The 19356-nt window shown below is 41.6% G+C and overlaps 1 protein-coding gene across 1 annotated transcript in view; it reads right to left on the minus strand.

Annotated features, from left to right (window-relative positions):
* KIF26B (kinesin family member 26B) overlaps positions 1-19356 on the minus strand; it is a 303945-nt gene that overhangs the window by 110124 nt on the left and 174465 nt on the right. The window contains exon 5 of the mRNA XM_068400416.1: positions 257-440. Within this exon, the coding sequence (XP_068256517.1) occupies positions 257-440 (184 nt within the window). The remainder of the gene's footprint in view (positions 1-256; positions 441-19356) is intronic.

Consider the following 19356-nt stretch of genomic DNA (forward strand, 5'->3'; position numbering starts at 1 on the left):
CGCGTTTAGTGCAGCTGGGCCTTGAAATTTATTATTGCTGCACAATTAGATCTGATTGAGTTCAAGTCAACTTCAACTTTATTAGAAGTTCACTTGCACTAAGTAACTTACATTGTTAAGCCTTTGTACACGTGTTGAGGGACTAATTGCAGTAAACGAGAAAGGACATGGTCTTCCAATTCCCTTAATGTTTTGTGTGAGGATAAAATCTTCTCCCCAAGAAAACAAGTGTTTCAGTGATACTCGCAAGGCCTACCTTGCCCAGACCAGGGGTGTCTTTCACTTTGCTGACTGCCCTCAACAAACATGGTGGTGCAGGGGGTGGGGAAGTCTGAAGGATACTGCTGAAGCTGGTAGAGAAGAGAGGAGATTCAGGAACAGATGATGCAGAAGGCCTGTGCTTCTTCTTTTTGGAAGACAGGTTCAATTTCTGAGCGGCTCTGTGGGAAAAATGACAAGAGTAAGCTATAAAACAACCCCAAACGCAAGCAGTCAAAAATAAACAAAGGTATTTATCAGGTTACTATTTATGTAGGATCTCAGTTTTGACCTCATTGATCCCAGCAGTTTTATATTTCTTGCTCTTCACTCATTATTAGAAGTTTAACGCCACTGACTTCACAAAGTTGCTCCAAATTTACACGGTCTGCATTAAGTAGGGTCACATTCAGGCCTCTGTCACTACCTCATCTGTTGAAACAATTCACCCTGCAAGAAAGCTTCAGAATATCCAATTAAATCAATGAGCTATATGGCAATTTCTGTTCTAAAATTAAGTTCAGTCACCAAGTGGTTCACACAGAATTGTGTCTCATTCATAAGCCTTTGATTAGAAAATGAATACTTCTGCAATGTTTGGATGTAAGCAGCCACTGTTAAGTTAATTAGTATGAAATGCTCAGGTTAATTTGCTGAGGTGTAAGAAGCCTTGCACCAGCTGTTCTAAATTTTTAGCACCTCTTAAACATGAGCCAGTCTAAAAACTGAACAAATTATGACCAATTAAAATATTGCTGTTTGCAATGACATGGAGACAATCATACAACTACAGCTGCATTAACCACTAAGCAGGGAAAACAATGAAGACTGTTTTAAATACTACAGTATTCTTAGATAAGAATGCTGAAGTTTGTATAGACTTTGATTAATAAGCTAAGCTTTTCCGGAACAGAAACATTCAGTACTTTTGTTTTGCAAAATGTTTTATTTTGAGAGACAATTCAACAGTCAGCCTTTCTTGCAGCTGTTTTTTTCCAACACTTGTGCGTTCTGCACTGCCCAGAGATAATGTTAATATTAATCATGCTGTCCCACCATTTCCCTTTTGTAAAACGAGCACTTTAAACAGAGCAGGTCTGCTGAAATGCCACCTCAAAGGAGAGATGGATATAACAATTCATGAGGCTACTTTCATGTTGTTTGGTTGGGCAGACAAATTGTGACTTAAGATAGGTATAAAAGCAGTCTGTGCTGACAGTAGCTCTCGTTACTTTCCTGAAGTGTGACAGTCAAGACCAATAATTCGAAATCCTCCTAAGTTTTAAGAAACTTTAGCTCCATTACACTGGTATCAGTAAATATTATCCAACACTGAACTTACAAAAGTAATTACATTATTTTATCCCGAGGAGTCAGGGAAAAAAAATTGAACCTATATATATACAGACACACTCATTTCAGTATGTAAGTACCTTGTGTTTGTATCAGCTGTCTCAGACACATGACCAAATTACTGCTGGGCATGAAGTTGCTATGTCAGATGGTCGTGTGCACACTGTGTGCACCACCACTGTGTATTCTTTTAGCCTATGGCAAGTGCAAAGCAGTTCCAGATAGATTAGTTTTTAATAAAAGAAAAACACCAGGAGATTTTAATTGACCTGACACAGAATTACAGCTCAGAAGTTTCTGTACCACCTCCTCGTCCTTCCCCTTCCCTCTGGCCTAGAGACTACAGTTCATAAACTGGCCCTCTCTTTTAAGAGTCTGCTTTCTTTTTCATAGAAAACATAATCAAAATGTGTTGGTTAAAACCAAAGCAAAAAGCACAAATTTTTCCTTTTCCTAGCAACATTTCAATGGCTTGAGAGGATTCAATGATTTCAGCTTCCACACTGTCCACCATAATGATTTTATGAAGTTGTCCATGCTGAATCAAGATTTTCTGTATGTCTTAGCTTCACTATAAAATGATTTTAAGCAAAATCTTGTACCATGTGCAACAACTGAAAACACAAATGTTGGCCAAACACACTGAAAAATTTGCTCATGTGGTCAAGCTCAGTAGTCCAGTTTTAAATATAGGCAGTGGCTCCACCCACTCTAGTCATACATCTGATCTCATTGACTCACCTCAGGTGCAAATACATTTCCTAGAAGCCATTTTCTAAGTTGACTGACAGAGCCATTATCCCTCTTGCCACTAAAAGCTTCTCCAGCATTTGCTGTTCCTTTCACAAAGCTGATAGTGTAATACAAACCACTTTGTGACCCAACCAAACCCATAGCTGGCATTTCCTTAAAGAAAAAACATTGTTGGAGGTACCTGGCCTTTTCAAAACCTTGGAACTATATTCTAGTTTGACAGTTATAACCTTTGAAATTGCATTCAAATGGAAGAACCTGCATTTTCCTTTATATTTTTGGCCTGTGACTGGAGAAATGTATGAAAAAGCAACGAACTATTTCTCACAACTTCATGGGGTTTTCTCTTTTTCCCCAAGGAGAGAAAAATCAATGCATGGCAGGCTAGAAAATAATTTACAAGCCCTATCAGACTTGACTGAATTTTGAAGAGGATCAAAAAGGCAATAAGCCTTAGGTAATTCCCAGAGCATTTAACTGGGAAGAGAAGGATATTTTAACCAGATGTAGGCTGCAATATGACACAAACACTTTCTTGTGAGCACATTTGCATGAGTAAAACCATTCAGCTTGGGTGGCTAGCATTGCTCTGAACACAGCTGGTCATGCCAGCTGATGCTGATTTGGCCCTGTGGTCTAGCACTGGAGGTTAGAAAGTCTCACATTTTACTTTTCAAGGCAAGTCAGAGGCCTGGCTCTCCCATATAGACTCTGGACCACCAGACTTCTCAGGCAAAGCACCAGGCTGGACCTTGGGAGAACTGATGCTACTGCAGCTCATGGCCTGCCCAGCCCAGTCAGCAGCTGTTTAGACTCTGCTCTTTGCACAGGAGCCAGTTAATTTGTTTTCATTTAATATCTAGTATAATAGGGCTCTGATTTCCACTTGAGACTATGCATGCTAGTGCAGTAATGGTAATGGTGACGATAGCAGCATGGCTTTATGTATTGACAATAAGCTGATCATACCCCAAGTCACATTACATCCCACTTGAGCCAAGTGATACCAGGTATGAGCTATGCAGGGGTGCGCAGTGGGCTCTAGTGCAATGCAAACCACTTCCCCACTGTGAGCGGTATGGCTGTGGTAGGGCTTGTGTCCATGGAGACACACAAGGAATTTGATCCAAATTAAATTTTTGAAGTGCGTAATTTAAACTGTATAAGACGACTGTGTGGACACTCATTCACAACAGAAGTGTCTTTAATGTCATTTTACTGAATTATCTTCCGACGTAATGCAGATTTAATCCAGTTTAGCTAATATACTTCGGATTCACACCTTCAGTTAATTTCGATTATTTTTTCCTGAGAGTCCCTATGTAAACAAGCAGCTGGAGACTTTTTGAAAGCTTACAAGATTTGTGGCAGAGGAAATAATCACAAGATCAAGATCCGAGATTGCAGGAGTGGCATTAGAAAGCTGATTAAAGTTCAATCCAAATAAAACTGATGGATTGCTGGCAGGAAAGGGGAACTGCTTTGAATGTCCACCTGATCCATAGCAAAGGCTGAGGTCATTTCTTGAAAGGACATCTCTGCTCTTTTGTTTTTTTTTAAATACAAGTTTAATTAGGTTTATCTTTGGGCAGTCAGAACACTTTTCACCTCCCACCTATGCAGGAATGCTGATGTATTTTTTCCCTTAAAATTCCATGGGCAGGCTGGGATTTTCAAACACATTCATTCTAGAGCCAACTCCCCTACACTGGAAGCCAATTCATAACTGATATGAACTTCTTGAAAGCTGAAGATCCTCTGTGGGATTCACTGAAGAAATGGAAGTAAACCAGCTCAGAGGTAATTCTGAGACATGAGGGGGCAAAGTATGCTCTTTGGAAACTTGTCTAGAGACATGAATGAACAGAAATTGATTAAATAGTCCATTTTTGGCACAGAAAGGCACTGCTAGGGGTGATGCAAAGATCTCTGCAAAGGAAATTATTCGTACTACTTATAAGCAGCACAAGAATGAAGTACATGAAACTTTAGACAAAATAAAAGACATTATTGGAAAGCTTTGTAAATGCCTTGCTCAGTGAAGTTACTAAGTAACGGTGACAGTACATCATTTCCATACATAAGGAAACACTGTGGAAGGAACAGTTTGAAAATTCATGGTTTCTAAATTATCTTTGGCTGCTCACAAAAAGCAGCTTCAAAAACTGAGGACAAATCCATACATCCACTTGTTACTAAGCAATACTCAGGGGACGGGGGAAAACAAAACCCACAATGATGTGATACAAAGCACTTAAATGAAGAGAACAACACATAAAGCCTCCCTTCAATACATAATGCTCATGTGCCTCCAGCTCGAACAGAGTGGACTGGGACCTCATTTCACATAAATTCTTATAAGATCATGAACTTCAGTGAGCCTGGCTATGCCAACTAATGGCATATTTGCTTCCTCTCACTTAAGTAAGAAAACAGACACTGCTAACAATATTCGAGGGACACCTATTTAGCTTGATAAAAGATATTGTTTTTTTCACCACCACATCATCCAAGGCAAAATGAAAACTTTAGGACTCACTATCAAAGTAGAGGTCAGTAAGGTCAGCAGGTTCATTAGATTCGGAAGGAGATTAGACATTTAAGTGAATAATTAAAACAGTATTCACACTTGTGTCAGCAAAGATCATCACTGATAAGTAACACTCTCATGCTTCAGTACCTGACATGCCCCTTCACCACTGGCATCTGCAGAAATATTCTTAGGTGCATCTCTCTGTATAATTATTCATTACTGGAGTTTTATATTACACTATGATGCATCCAGTACTTATCACCCTTGGAAACAGAATTCCAGATCCTAGGGGCCGGTGAGCTGGCATATCAGTTTCTGTGTCAAAATAAAAATTGAAAATATGCTCACTTTCATATTGTATTTTCCACAGAGAAAATGGCTTTCAAGCTGTGGAGGCTAAACAGTCATGTACTTGCTAACTTTAATGTAAATATTTCCAATATTCATTAAAAATAAAAACCTATTTTTCTTCTTTATTTGGAGGCATAAATTTAATTTTATAAGACAAATACTCTTTGCTGAGTGCGCCATTCAAGGCGTAAGGTATGAACTTCATATATGCAAGGGACGGTTTACCAGAGGATGTGCTGGTTTGACGAGACCAAAGGAGATTAATGGTCTTCCCTACTAATTAAAACACTATCTTTAATTATCCAAAACTGCCTTACCTGCTGTATCTTAGTGCTGGGTTGGAAAATAGATGGAAGTTTAGTTTGGAAATCAGTCTCCTAAACTAACTCCCTAAGCATATTTGTGCAGATGTATCACTAGTTATAAAATACATTTGTGACCAACAGCGTCAGTTACCCAGTGTGAAACACTCATATCCTATGGTCTCAGGTTGAGAACCTAAAAGTGAAAGACACCATTCCCCAGCCCTACTCTCAACACAAAAGCCTTACTGATGATTTTTTTTTTTTAAACCCCAGCCAGAATTCTTCCTGTAGACAGAGTAGAAATTTTTGGCTTTCACCTACTAAGTAAAATGTAATCTGCACAGTATTCTAGTTAACTGATGCAATGTCAAACAAAAATATGCTGGAAGCCTGTCATTAGTTTTTATTATTTCCAACTGAAATGTTTGCAAATATGTGTTCATGGTGTATTTTCTGTTTTGGGTAAATGTGTTTCTATAAAATGAGTCATCATATCACATAGGTCCTCATGTAGCTGTAAGGTAAGAACCAATGGGATACAGCAAAAGTACAAGCATGCAGGCTTCTTTTCCATGAGAAAAGCTAGTCTTGATTTTCAGTTACACAGGGTCACTCAACAGTTGCTTCTTCTCCAGGATCTTTAGTTACTGAATTATACCAGTTGTATGCTGCCTATACAAACTAGACACAGGGCACTAAATGGGCTGTTCACATTTTCTAATTATAGAGATCTAACCTAGTTTCCCTGAATCTTCACCAAAAGTGATTCTGGTTCCCCCAATCACCTGTATAGGTCATGCAGGCTCACTAAGGTGGCATTACAGCCAAGTTGACCTGGGTGCTGCCACCAAAAGGGGAGTCCCCATACCTTGACATTGTCTTGTCTGCATACTTCCTTTCCCTCCCTCACTTCTTTCCTCACATTTATTTTGGCTTGACTGCTACTGCTTTAACTTCCTGAACTGGCTCGTGCCAAAGGGTGCTCTAAATCATACTTACCTGACATGGCTGACATGCCTGAATTGCTACAGCAAGCACTTCCCCCGACCATACAATCTGAGGTATCTGGTACTAAATGTAGTTTCATGCAAAATCTCATCTCTCTGTTTGGAGGGCAACGATCTGGCTGGGAGCCACGGCTTCCATTGTGTTGTGCCTTTCTTTGAGCCATGCCTTTCTTTGCATCTTCTAAAGCAAAGAGAACAGAGATGCTTTATAGGATGTTTATCCAACAAGTGAACAGCTGTGTTCTGCTGCAAGGAGCCACATCGCCTTTTCACCATCTGCTGCAAATGGGGGGTACCACCTGAGAAGCATCCTCCACGAACAGAGCAAGAACGACCTCCAAGGGCTTTTTCTTGCACCTCTGCATGGAAGAGTCTTTCTCATTCAAAACAAAGCAAAAAAAAAAAAAAAGACAAGAGCAACAAATCTTGCAGTTGGTTTGCTATGTCCCTTCCCATCCCACATTCCCTGCCTTCCAACAGGACTTACGAGCTACAAACGAGAATCAGGGCAACTCTACTCCACTTTAATTCTCTGCGTGGCCAAACCCAGGGCTATGGCATTGCAGTCTAGTAAGAGATGTAAAGAATGAAGTAAGAATCCTCAGAGGAACATTTCCTGGATTTGTAGTTCCAGTAAGATTTTTAGTATTTGTGTTTAATTATTTTACAATGCCTTTAAAATCTGGAGATCATTTGAGCTTTCTGCTTATGCTGTAGAAGGTACAATAAACATCTCTCTAATGCCCAGTAAACACTTGCCCCTTATTGTTCTCTTTATTTTTATGTATGCATTCAATTTCATAGCAACAATAAAGCTGTTCCAGGCTGCAATCTTTCACTTCTTGGGTGGTTAATTCAGATGTTTTGGCTGCAGTGCCTTAGCAACTGTGCTCTCCCCTGGAACTGTATTGTAACTGTCCAGAAATTCATTATTTTTAAGTTACTTAATTCTAACATAGAGTCAAAATAGGGCTTCAAACTTTATTCAGGACAAGTCTTATAAAACCTGAGGCTAGTTGCACACAGGCAATCTTAGTGAAAGTAAGAGCTCAGATCTGCTCTTGTGCAAATTCACTGGCAACAGAGCTGCTCCTAAGTTGCATCAAAATGGAGACGACGAATATGCTTGAAGATCAGTAGCTTAATGAGAAGCTCAAAGTCCTACAGAGGTACATATTGCAGGACAGAGGACTCTCATTCTACACAGCCGTTATTTGGGTGAAACTCCCAATTTTAGGCAAGGATCTGACAAGATATGAAACAAACCACTTCTCATGTCATTACTGTTTGATCCACAAGATCCTCTTCAACATGTATCACTGTACTCCAGTAAAGATCTTTTTACCTAACCTAAAAGTTTCTGAAAAACTCTGATTCAGTGACAGATGTCCTCCTGTCTTTGGCAACAGGAGCATTAATTAGCTCTCACTCATAGACGTAACATTGGCCAAAAAACTAACAAATCAAATGAACTGGCACATTTGTAATTTCTGTGAGAAATCATACCCTTGTCCTTTAATAGTACTCATCAAGAAAACTACATCTTGAGACAATATCTTGATACATTTAGCTAGAGAAAGATCATTTCTGCTTTCTTTCCTCTCTTTCCATTTCTTTTTCTCCTCATTCTTATCTCCTCTTAGTACTGTTCCTAAATTTCAGGCATCGCCAGTCCAGGTCACCTTTCCTGCTGTGTTATTGACTGCAGGCACACATAATCAACCTGCATTTTTAGAAAAAAAAGTGACTTTGGTGACCAGTAGAAGGACCCAACTCTAAGAAAATGTTCAGCGCTCAGACACAGAAGACAAATCACTACTCCATTTTTTTAAAGAGTTGGTAGAAGTTTTTTTTATTATTAGTCTAGCTTATTTTTCTCTCTGAAAAATGCTTTTATAAAAAATGGTACTCAGACAGATGACAGTGCTCACAACATCATCCCATTCTTGGAAAGCTCTGAAGATGAGTTGGATATGTGTCACTGCATGCTCAATGCATGAAGCAAGCTGAACCATTATGCTTGGATAAAATAAAATCGGATGTTTAGCACTAGTGTCATATGGAAAGAAAACCATCTATGTTTACTATAACTCAAATGAATTCAAATGTAAGCGCTTGCCAATTACCGCCACGGTTACTCGACAATGCATCTTCAAGTCCCACGGGAAAACTGCATAGGCAGGAGACTGACAACCACAGACCAGAGCAGCCTTAATTTCAGTCACACAGAGCTGAGGGCAAGAGTACTAGTGTCTTTCAAGGAAAGGGCAGAAACAAGCTCCGTCCACCTCAAGCTTTGGGTGTTAAGAAGTGTTGCCTGTATACGCTTAAGATTTAGATCATAAGATGCTGGCATTGCCACTAAGTAATAAGAAAGGAGAAGAGCACTGTTTTATATTTGTACTGTTATTGTGTAAAACAAGAAACACATGTAGATCTGTCAGTCTTCAAGTGTTAGCTGGAGAGTATTGGGGGCACAGATGTACAGTTACACTGTGTTCTCCTGAAAACACCATGAGGGATAGCTGGCAAACAGATTTTCCCCATGTCTGAGACAACCTAGCAAACTTTAGACCATGGGACAGGACTCCTGGTTAGCCAGCCCCTAGCTGACTCTCCTCATGACCAAAGAGTAATGACAGTTATGACAACTCAAAAACGTGACTAACAGAAGCTTTGTAATAAGAGGCCCACAAACTGCCGGCCATTTCATAACAGTCCTTAAAATCATATAAAGCAATTTCTTTAACTGTAAGTTTTATGGAGCTTATACAATTACAGTTATTCTATTACCTTGGATGCTAAAGCCTGACCACACACTGTGTGGAAAGCTATTTCGCTTCATCTCTGTCCCGTTCAGCAAAAACCTCTCACAACACCAGGAGGAAAAACAGACAGCACACAATTCACAGACCGTTTTGTCATTGTTTAACTTTCCAGTTGGCAGAAAAATTAAACAGATACATGAAAAGGCCAAAAGGCAGGCAAGCTTTACAGGGTCTTTTGCCTCATCAATATTTTGGAGGTCAGCACATTCAAAATGACACCAGCATACAAATGGTAAACTATTCTGACAATGCAGATGCACAGAAATTCAACGCACTTAAGCCTAGCTCTGACAAGCAATTTCCTATCATAGTCAAGATTTTTTTCCTCTAAGAGTTCCTGTAAGTCTTGCCTTGTACTTAATAAGTCATCACCATGAGATAATGATAATTCTTTGAGACAAGTTGTTTTCAACTACTGGACACTATCATCATTACTATGTATAATATGTTAAGGTCCAAGACTGAGGTCCTCCTCTTAACAGACTGCACACGTGCTAAGATCAGTCCAGTCCCAAGAGCTTATAAGCAAAACAGACAAAACAAAAGCAAAATTTTATGATCCCACCTTCACAGAGATATGCTGAAGCGCAAAGAAATTAATACACAGTGGCAAATAGTAATTTAATCTAGATCTCCTCAGCAGATTCACACAAATAGTTGCGGTGGTTTTGGAGGTGCCTAACAGCATCCCCCCCACTACCTACAAGGAGGGTACCAAGACGACAGAATCAGGCTCTTCAAACCAGGGCATGGAAGGAGAACAAGAGTTAGTGAGCATATGTTGAAACAAGAGAGGTTTGGGCAGGGTATAAGGAAAAGTTTTCTCACCCTGAGGGCAGCCAAGCAAGGTTGTGCAGTTTCTGTCCTTCAGGAGGTTTACGTCCCAAATGGATGAAGTCCTAGGCAACCTGTCTGACCTGAGAGCTGAGCCTGCTTTGAGCAGGGAGTTGAACTAGAAACATCCTGAGGTCCCTTCCAGCTTCTGTGATCCAATGATATTATGAAAGAAATGTTACTGCAATTCTGAGAGCAATAAAAATATTATACTCTATTTTTTCTTTCAAAATATCTTTTCTCTGACAAGTTTCAAGAAAATCACTTAGCCCCAATCTTAGCAATTTATTCAATCCAAAATGAAAGTTTTCATTTTCAGAACATTAACATAAATATAATTGAAGCAAATGTAAAACTACAATTTCAAACAGAAAAACTTCATAACTACTTCTTTTTGAAGGGTATAAACAAAACACATAAAAAAAAATTCTTGATTCTTGTTTACTTTCTGGGAGGACATAAACTAAATCAGCAGAAGCTGATGAAGTAATTTAATTTGAACGAAATCCACATTTCTTGCTGGAGAAAAAAATTGACAAAAATTTCACCCAAGTCACCTTCAATGTTTAGTTATCAGACCTTCTACCTCTATCTACTGAAGATTCAGAAAGCAATTCTACACAATGCTAAATGCCCTCGTATCCTACCATTTGCAGGGGAAGTCCTAAGCGCCCAGCCTCTTGCAGGAATGCTCAGCATTCTGCTAGCTCAGCCCCCACCTCCTTTGGGACCTGACCTTAATATTTAACCTACTTTAATCATGCTGCAGAATGAATTGTTATGAAAAGTTATGAAACTGGAAAACACTATTACTGTTGGCAATTACTGTTATTTTTTAAATAAACCTTTTGTTCTTGTTTTTCTATTTCCAGTAAAGTGAAATAAAAAACAACATGAAATTAAATATACCACACAAATAGTAAGACATTGCCAGAAAGAACTGAACTGTACAGATGTGTGGCACAGGCACCAAAAAGCAGAATTTATGAGATGTAAAGCCTTTAATCTGCAGCTTTTTGCTTATTACCTGTACAAATTTCAGTGAAAGCCAATTAATTTTCAGTTCTGCAGGCAATTCTCAGACAGTTGGGCATACTGCTAGACTGAACAAGTATTTGACATGTATTTTTATTTCTTAGCAAAAGTAAATTTTTGAAAATACCTCTAAAATGAAAAAAATAAGTTATTTACAACGGCTCAAAATTTTATGCCAAAAGTGTTCCTCTAAATGCATCCTGTCACATATAAACAAGACAGAGAAATGTATGTGATGTTTGATTTCACTTGGACTTCAGCCTCTTTTGTGATTTGTTGATAATACCCATATTTGCACCTCTGTTCCCTCTGAATAAAGTGCCAGTAACTCATTGATAAAACACACCTGAGAGTGATGGGTGGCAGCGGGGAGGGAAATCAGAGGAATTAGCAAGGGTCTTGTCTGCTCTTCCAGATCACCAAAGGGACTGCAGTCTCTGAGTCCCATGGGTCCGTAGTAGGTATGACAAATATAAGCAGCAATATTAGCCAGAAAAATCTTTTCCCTCTTAAAATGCATAGAAAACTAATCCTCCTCTTTCTTTTTGGACACAGACCTTACTGTTGGGATATATTTTTATCATTTGCAGGCCAGAATATTGCTGTTTGCTCTCATGACAGCTAGGCATGAATGTTTTCACTTGGTGCAGCCAGAATGAAAGCATATGTCCCAAGTGAGGAGATTCAGCTGTAACTCTGAGCTCTCCTCTTGCCATCCTATTGTCTTTCTCCATCATTCTCTAGTCAAGAGTTAGGAGCATAATAAACTTCTCTGTTCCTTGTCTTTCATAAGACAAATCACGCTCAATAAATACCTGAACCTTTCTCAGAGATGTCTGCACCTGAAGCTTTTCTTCCTTGACAGCTGGCCTACTAAAAGCTGGGTCAGTGCTCTCAGCGCTGGGGTCTTCTGGTTCCTCCCTCTCCAATAACTCATAGGTTCCTAACCCACAGCATCTACTGCTTGGTACAATCATACCAAAAGGCACATGCCCTGTGTCACAGCATCTTGGTACAAAGCATACTCTTCTAAAAATCCTGGTCCTCATCATAAAGCGAACAGTAGGCTAAAAATTACCTCTACCAATAACTCAGGGAATACTTGAAAACACAGGAACAAAATTACTCTTCCAAGAGGTCTCTCACTTAGTAATGCAGCTCCCTGATACAAAGGCCATTGCATTGCCTTCATCAGAGCAGAGTCACTTCTCTGTGAAGTTCGTTCTTTGATGAGAAGGTCTGGAAAATTGGTTCATCCACCTCCTTCATAATAAATATCCCATAGGCAGGAAACCAGAACGTTAAGCTAGGAATCTTATGGACAGCGTTTTCTGTTGGACTTGGAAAACATTTCCAGTAATTCTTTCTCTGGACACCTACCTCAGAAATTCCTATAGTTGCCAAAGTACACCTATATGCTTCTACAATACATTTTATCCTGCTCTCCCATTTGCTGTATAGGAAAAGCTTACAAACACTGGAAGTAAGATGCAGGGCAGCCTGTAGTCACATCCTACCATCTCTCTTCTCTGTAACAAACAGCTCCAATTTGGCTATTGTCATATAGCACCCTAAGAATAAGACAAAAATTGTATTTCTTACTATATTTCTTTTATACAAGACAAAGGACAGGAGAAGAACTGGAGAAAAATAGCACCTGGGACAAACTCAGCACTGTGACACTCTAGTTTTGAATGGTAAATCTCTCCTGCTTTGAAAGGAATACATCAACAGAAGCCCGGAATTCAATGGTGGTGAATCAAACCCTCTGCAATGAAGAGAGTACAATGATGCATTTTGTAAAAGTCAGCCCCTGAAACTGAAGATAAAAATGCACAGGCAGGAAAAGCACTGAGAGAGAGAGAAAGAGAGAGAGAGAGAAAGATCACCTATAAAGGTGCAGAAAACTCTCTCTGTAATGTCAAAGATAAAAATATTTAGCTGAACTTCTGAAAATCAGTCATGTGCTGTGGCTTCTTCTGTTAGTGAGCACACAGCTGGACATTGGCTAGGCACCCCATTAAAGGCCCTTGATCAAATACTGTAGCTTAACTTGACACTGTTGTCAAGTGCTCTGTAACAGAACAAGACACAACTTCAAATTTCACAGATGTCTGTGTGCACTACTGCAACACATTCAAAGCAAAACCTTGGTCATACCAGGAACGGTATGGACTACCTCAGATTAGAGAAATATGGGAGGAGGTCAGAAAATAGCTTATGCATCACAGCAGTTCGTATGGACAGCGGATGGTATCCAAGAGAAAGTCACTTCATCGTTCACTGTTCTTCCATACCACACAGAGGCTTATAGTTTTGTCACGTCCAACATTTTATGGAGTTGAATGAAGAAGCTGTTTACTAATCAAAGACTTCTTATGCATCCCATTATAGGGTTGATGAGGTCACAACATATTCTTGAGAAACCCACCACCAAAGAGGTTATGATTCAAATATCTTAAATGGTTTTATACTGCTACCTCAAAAAATAAATCCAATTTTGCACAATTTATGTTACTGTTGACCTTTAAAACTGAAGCATTCTCTTTCTTCCTACTTACAAAAGGCAGATGGATGCAATCTTCTTCCATAATTGTCTTCTAGGCTCAGGTTGCCTCATCTTTCCATGGATAGAGCTTTCTAGTCAAACTTCTTTCATTGTGGTTCCTCTCAAGAATGCTGGTTCATCTTTTTGGGACATTTTTTCACAAGGGCTTTATGGAAGAAAGCCAAGACTATATACTGCCTAGAGTACTACAAGAAATCAGGGAAGGACCTCAAAACCCATCAGCTGATATTAGAATTATAGCAGTATAGCTTTTCACATACTTTTGAGAAAAACGACTGTGTATGTTGATGTCCTGCAGTCTGGATTTTGGTTATCTGGAAAAGCACATCCTGCATACAGAGAAATTTGAGTATACCTTGCTTTCCAGACCAGAAGATAACAGAAAGATATGAATTTGTTCCTTTTGTCCTACTACAGCTACCTGCAGCAAGGCATAAGCAGTCCAAATGCTCCCTCACTCCGTGTTTGCAGCAAGAGAAGCCCTTGTTTTCCATTTCGAAAATTTGATCAGCTCGACACATCCAGTATATTGGTCATTTTAAAGAACCATAAGCCCCTTAACCAACGGCTAGCCAGAAAATAAAACTTGGAATTTAGTTTCCAATGTCACAAGACTCTGCGCTCATTTGAAATGCTTTTACCTGATTTAAACAAGAGAGGATGGGACCCTTATTAAGTGGGTAGTGTAGTTAAAATGAAGTTGCCCAACTGATCTGGCACATCTGGGGCCACCTCCTTGTATTAAAGAACTCTCCAGCTCCTCCGGAGTAAAACGTTCTGTTGAAGCTTCAGATCAAAATGAAAACTTCATTCTATATGTAAGGTATTGATCCATTTGGGACTTACTTAAGCTGCCTAGCTTTATCAGTTTAGGCCTCCTGGGCTCAAAACAAAACTGTGCGGTACCTTCTGAGGAGCCTCAGGCAGACTCTCCCTCCATCCTCCCACCCTGATTCTTCTGTGTCCTAATACCCAATAAACGTACATTGCAAAAAACCTTTTCTGAAAGGCTGCTTGCAGATACCAGCATATCGTAAGACTTTCCTTTCACATAACCAAAAAAACCCACCCTGCACCCTCTCAGACCTGCAGAGTTTAAAACCAGTCCTTTGGCTTTAACAGGACCCATCAGACTCACAGCGAAGAGTGAGGCTGTTAGAGCAGCCAGGGGACTCCTCTGCCCAGCTCTGCACACAGCCGCATGGCCTCCCATGCTCTCAAAAACGAGGCTACTTTCAGTCAATCTTCCATTTTGTCTGCTTCCAACATCACCATAAACTGTGGGCATCACTAAACTAGCCTCAAGCAAGCAGTCATTTAAGAACGAATATTACAACTCAGAACGCTACAAATATTGGGGGGGGAGGGGGAGAAGAACTTTAGTTTAAAGTAGCTGATAACACAACCTTTTTATTCCACAAGACATATTTCACTAAATTTATAAATATAAATTTTATTCTCCTCCCTGATATGGCGCTTCAGTGGGAAAGCAATAGGTACACACCGTGTGCCTACAGTGCAAAAGCACTGCAAAGCTGATACAGACAGACAAGCCTGAACTTATGACATAGAAAGACATACTTTTTGTCCCTGTTTAAACATAAGTTATCCCACTGTAATTTCAGCAGTATGGTTATAGCAAATAACCTTCTTAGTGTGAAGGTATTTATTCTGGTACAGTTTATTCCCAAACAGCAAGGGGAATAGGGGAATATAATGTAAAGTACCTCTAATGATAAAATTGCAATTACACAAGAGCAGTTGTACTGATAAAATTATTTTGGCACGAAGAAGTATGCCCCACAACAAAAATGACTGCATTATATATATGTGAACACACACATGCAATACAGCCAGTTCACTCTTCCCTGTACAGATCAACACCCACACCAGTCCTGCACGCCCAAACCAAAGAACAGAAGCGCTGTGGAGCACAGGACAGGGGGTCAATGCAGGGCCTTGTTAGCTTGGACAAACATCATCATGCTCCTTCACACCTGAGCTGGGAAAGCACAACACTGCGGCAGACAAAGCTACCAGCCCACAGATCTCTCTCCTTCAGTCATCAATATCACCGACTTCTTTCTTTCATTTCATTATGTGCTCTTGTAGCTGTTTTACATATATGTTGTGTTACCTATATTTTGCTTTGGTTACTGCCCCATCGATTCATTTAATCAAATAATATTGGAAACACAGCAGGTGGATGAAACGCACTCAGCTCATCACTGACACGCTGATGGTCATTCAGGGGTGATGTTACAGCCCTTACCCTATTATTAGCTCCTGCCCACCACACTGTTAGGCTTTCATTTGCCATTCTGTTCCCCAGGCTAGAGCTCATTTATACTCCCCTTTGGATTTATTTTCTGTTCTAGATACCTACCTCTGAAAATTAAGATATGGAAAGAAGACACATGGACTATGTGACACATAATTAGACAGCATTTCATACCAGGAGAAACAGTGTATCTGTGGGGCCTTTTTACGTGGTTATATTTCACATCACAGAATCACAGAATCACAGAATGTTAGGGATTGGAAGGGACCTCGAAAGATCATCTAGTCCAATCCCCCTGCCGGAGCAGGATTACCTAGACCATATCACACAGGAACGCGTCCAGGCGCGTTTTGAATGTCTCCAGAGAAGGAGACTCCACAACCTCTCTGGGCAGCCTGTTCCAGTGTTCGGTCACCCTCACCGTAAAGAAGTTTTTCCTCATATTTATGCGGAACCTCCTGTGTTCCAGCTTGCACTCATTGCCCCTTGTCCTGTCAAGCGATGTCACTGAGAAGAGCCTGGCTCCATCCTCGTGACACTTGCCCTTCACATATTTATAAACATTAATGAGGTCAACCCTCAGTCTCCTCTTCTCTAAGCTAAAGAGACCCAGCTCCCTCAGCCTCTCCTCATAAGGGAGATGTTCCACTCCCTTAATCATCTTCGTGGCTCTGCGCTGGACTCTCTCTAGCAGTTCCCTGTCCTTCTTGAACTGAGGGACCCAGAACTGGACACAATATTCCAGATGCGGCCTCACCAGGGCAGAGTAGAGGGGGAGGAGAACCTCTCTTGACCTGCTGACCACACCCCTTCTAATACACCCCAGGATGCCATTGGCCTTCTTGGCCACAAGGGCACATTGCTAGCTCATGGTCATCCTGCTGTCCACTAGGACCCCCAGGTCCCTTTCCCCTACGCTGCTCTCCAACAGGTCTGTCCCCAACTTGTACTGGTACATGGGGTTGTTCTTGCCCAGATGCAGGACTCTACACTTGCCCTTGTTATATTTCATTAAGTTTCTCTGCACCCAACTCTCCAGCCTGTCTAGGTCCCTCTGAATGGCTGCGCAGCCTTCCGGCACGTCAGCCACTCCTCCCAGTTTTGTGTCATCAGCAAACTTGCTGACAGTGCACTCTATTCCCTCATCCAAGTCATTAATGAATATATTGAATAGAACTGGTCCCAGTACCGACCCTTGAGGGACTCCGCTAGACGCAGGCCTCCAACTGGACTCTGTCCCATTGACCACCACTCTCTGGCTTCTTTCCTTCAGCCAGTTCACAATCCACCTCACTACCCGATCATCCAGACCACACTTCCTCAGTTTAACTGCAAGGATGCTGTGGGAGACCGTGTCAAATGCTTTACTGAAATCGAGATAGACCACATCCACAGCTTCACCATCATCTATCCACCGGGTTATGTCCTCATAAAAGGCTATCAAGTTGGTTAAGCATGATTTCCCCTTGGTGAAGCCATGTTGAGTGCCCCTAATGATCCCCCTATCCTTGATGTGCCTAGAGACAGCACCAAGAACAAGTTGCTCCATCACCTTTCCGGGGATGGAGGCGAGGCTGACCGGTCTATAGTTACTCGGGTCCTCCTTCTTGCCCTTTTTGAAGACTGGAGTGACATTCGCTTTTCTCCAGTCCTCAGGCACCTCTCCCGTTGCCCACGACTTAGCAAAGATGATGGAGAGTGGCCTAGCAATGACTTCCGCCAGCTCCCTCAGCACCCGCGGGTGCATCCCATCAGGGCCCATGGATTTATGGACGTCCAGGTTGCTTAATTGGTCCCTGACCCAGCCCTCATCAACCAAGACAGATTCCTCCTCTATCCTGACTTCTTCTGGGGCCTCAGGGGTCCGGGGCTCCTCAGGACAGCCTCCAGCAGTATAGACAGAGGCAAAGAAGGCATTCAGTAACTCTGCCTTCTTTTTATCCTCTGTCTCCAGGGCCCCCACCTCATTCATCAGTGGGCCTACATTGCCTCTAGTGTTGGCTTTACCTGCAATGTATTTGAAGAAGCCCTTTCTGTTGTCCTTGACCTCTCTTGCAAGGTTTAATTCCAAGGAGGCCTTAGCTTTCCTAGTTGCCTCCCTACATCCTCTGACAACAGACTTATATTCCTCCCAAGTGGCCAGCCCCTCCTTCCATGATCTCTACACCCTCTTCTTCCACTTGAGTTTGCCCAGCAGTTCCCTGTTTAACCATGCAGGTCTCCTGCTACCCTTCCTTGACTTCCTACTTGCTGGGATGCTCTGATCTTGAGCTCGGAAGAAGCAGTCCTTGAATGCTAACCAACTATCTTGGGCCCCCTTACCTTCTAGTACCCTGTCCCATGGGATTTCCCCTAGCAATTGCTTGAAAAGGCCAAAGTTGGCCCTACTGAAGTCCAGGGTTGTGATTCTGCTAGCTATTCTGTTCCTGCCACATCAGATCCTGAACTCTACCATCTCATGGTCACTACAACCAAGGCTGCCCTCAACCTTCACCGCTTCAACCAGACCCTCCTTGTTAGTGAGGATAAGATCCAGCAGCGCTCCTCTCCTAGTTGGCTCATCCACCATTTGCATCAGAAAGTTATCATCAATCCACTGGAGGAACCTCCTGGACTGAGGATGGCTGGCTGAGTAGGCCTCCCAGCAAATATCAGGGTACTTGAAATCCCCTATGACAACCAGGCCCTGTAATTGAGAGACTGCTCTCAGCTGCCTGTAGAAGGCCTCATCACCCTCCTCATCCTGATCCGGTGGCCTGTAATAGACACCCACAACAGTATCACCCCTGCCAGCCTGCCCCTTAATTCGCACCCACAAACTCTCAACTCGCTCCTGATCCGCCCCTGGACAGAACTCAATACATTCTAGCTCCTCACTCACATAAAGAGCAACTCCACCACCTCTCCTTAGTGGCCTGTCTTTCCTGAACAGGACATAGCCATCCATGACCACATTCCAGTCATGTGAGGTGTCCCACCAAGTCTCTGTGATTGCCACTAGATCATAGCCCCCCCGACCGAACACGGATTTCCAACTCCTCCTGTTTATTCCCCATGCTGCGCGCATTGGTGTACAGGCATTTCAGGGAGCGAGCTGAGCACACCGATTTCACCCCAGCGGGATGGGAGGCCTCCTGGTCTGCCTCAACACTAGAGCGTTGCCCCAGTGGTGCAAGCCCAGATACTTCCACATCCTACTTCAAATCTAGTTTAAAGCTCTCCGAATGAGCCCTGCTAATTCCTGTCCCA

Source organism: Nyctibius grandis, chromosome 1 (genome assembly GCF_013368605.1).
Source record: "Nyctibius grandis isolate bNycGra1 chromosome 1, bNycGra1.pri, whole genome shotgun sequence".
In the NCBI taxonomy this organism is placed as follows: Eukaryota; Metazoa; Chordata; class Aves; order Nyctibiiformes; family Nyctibiidae; genus Nyctibius; species Nyctibius grandis.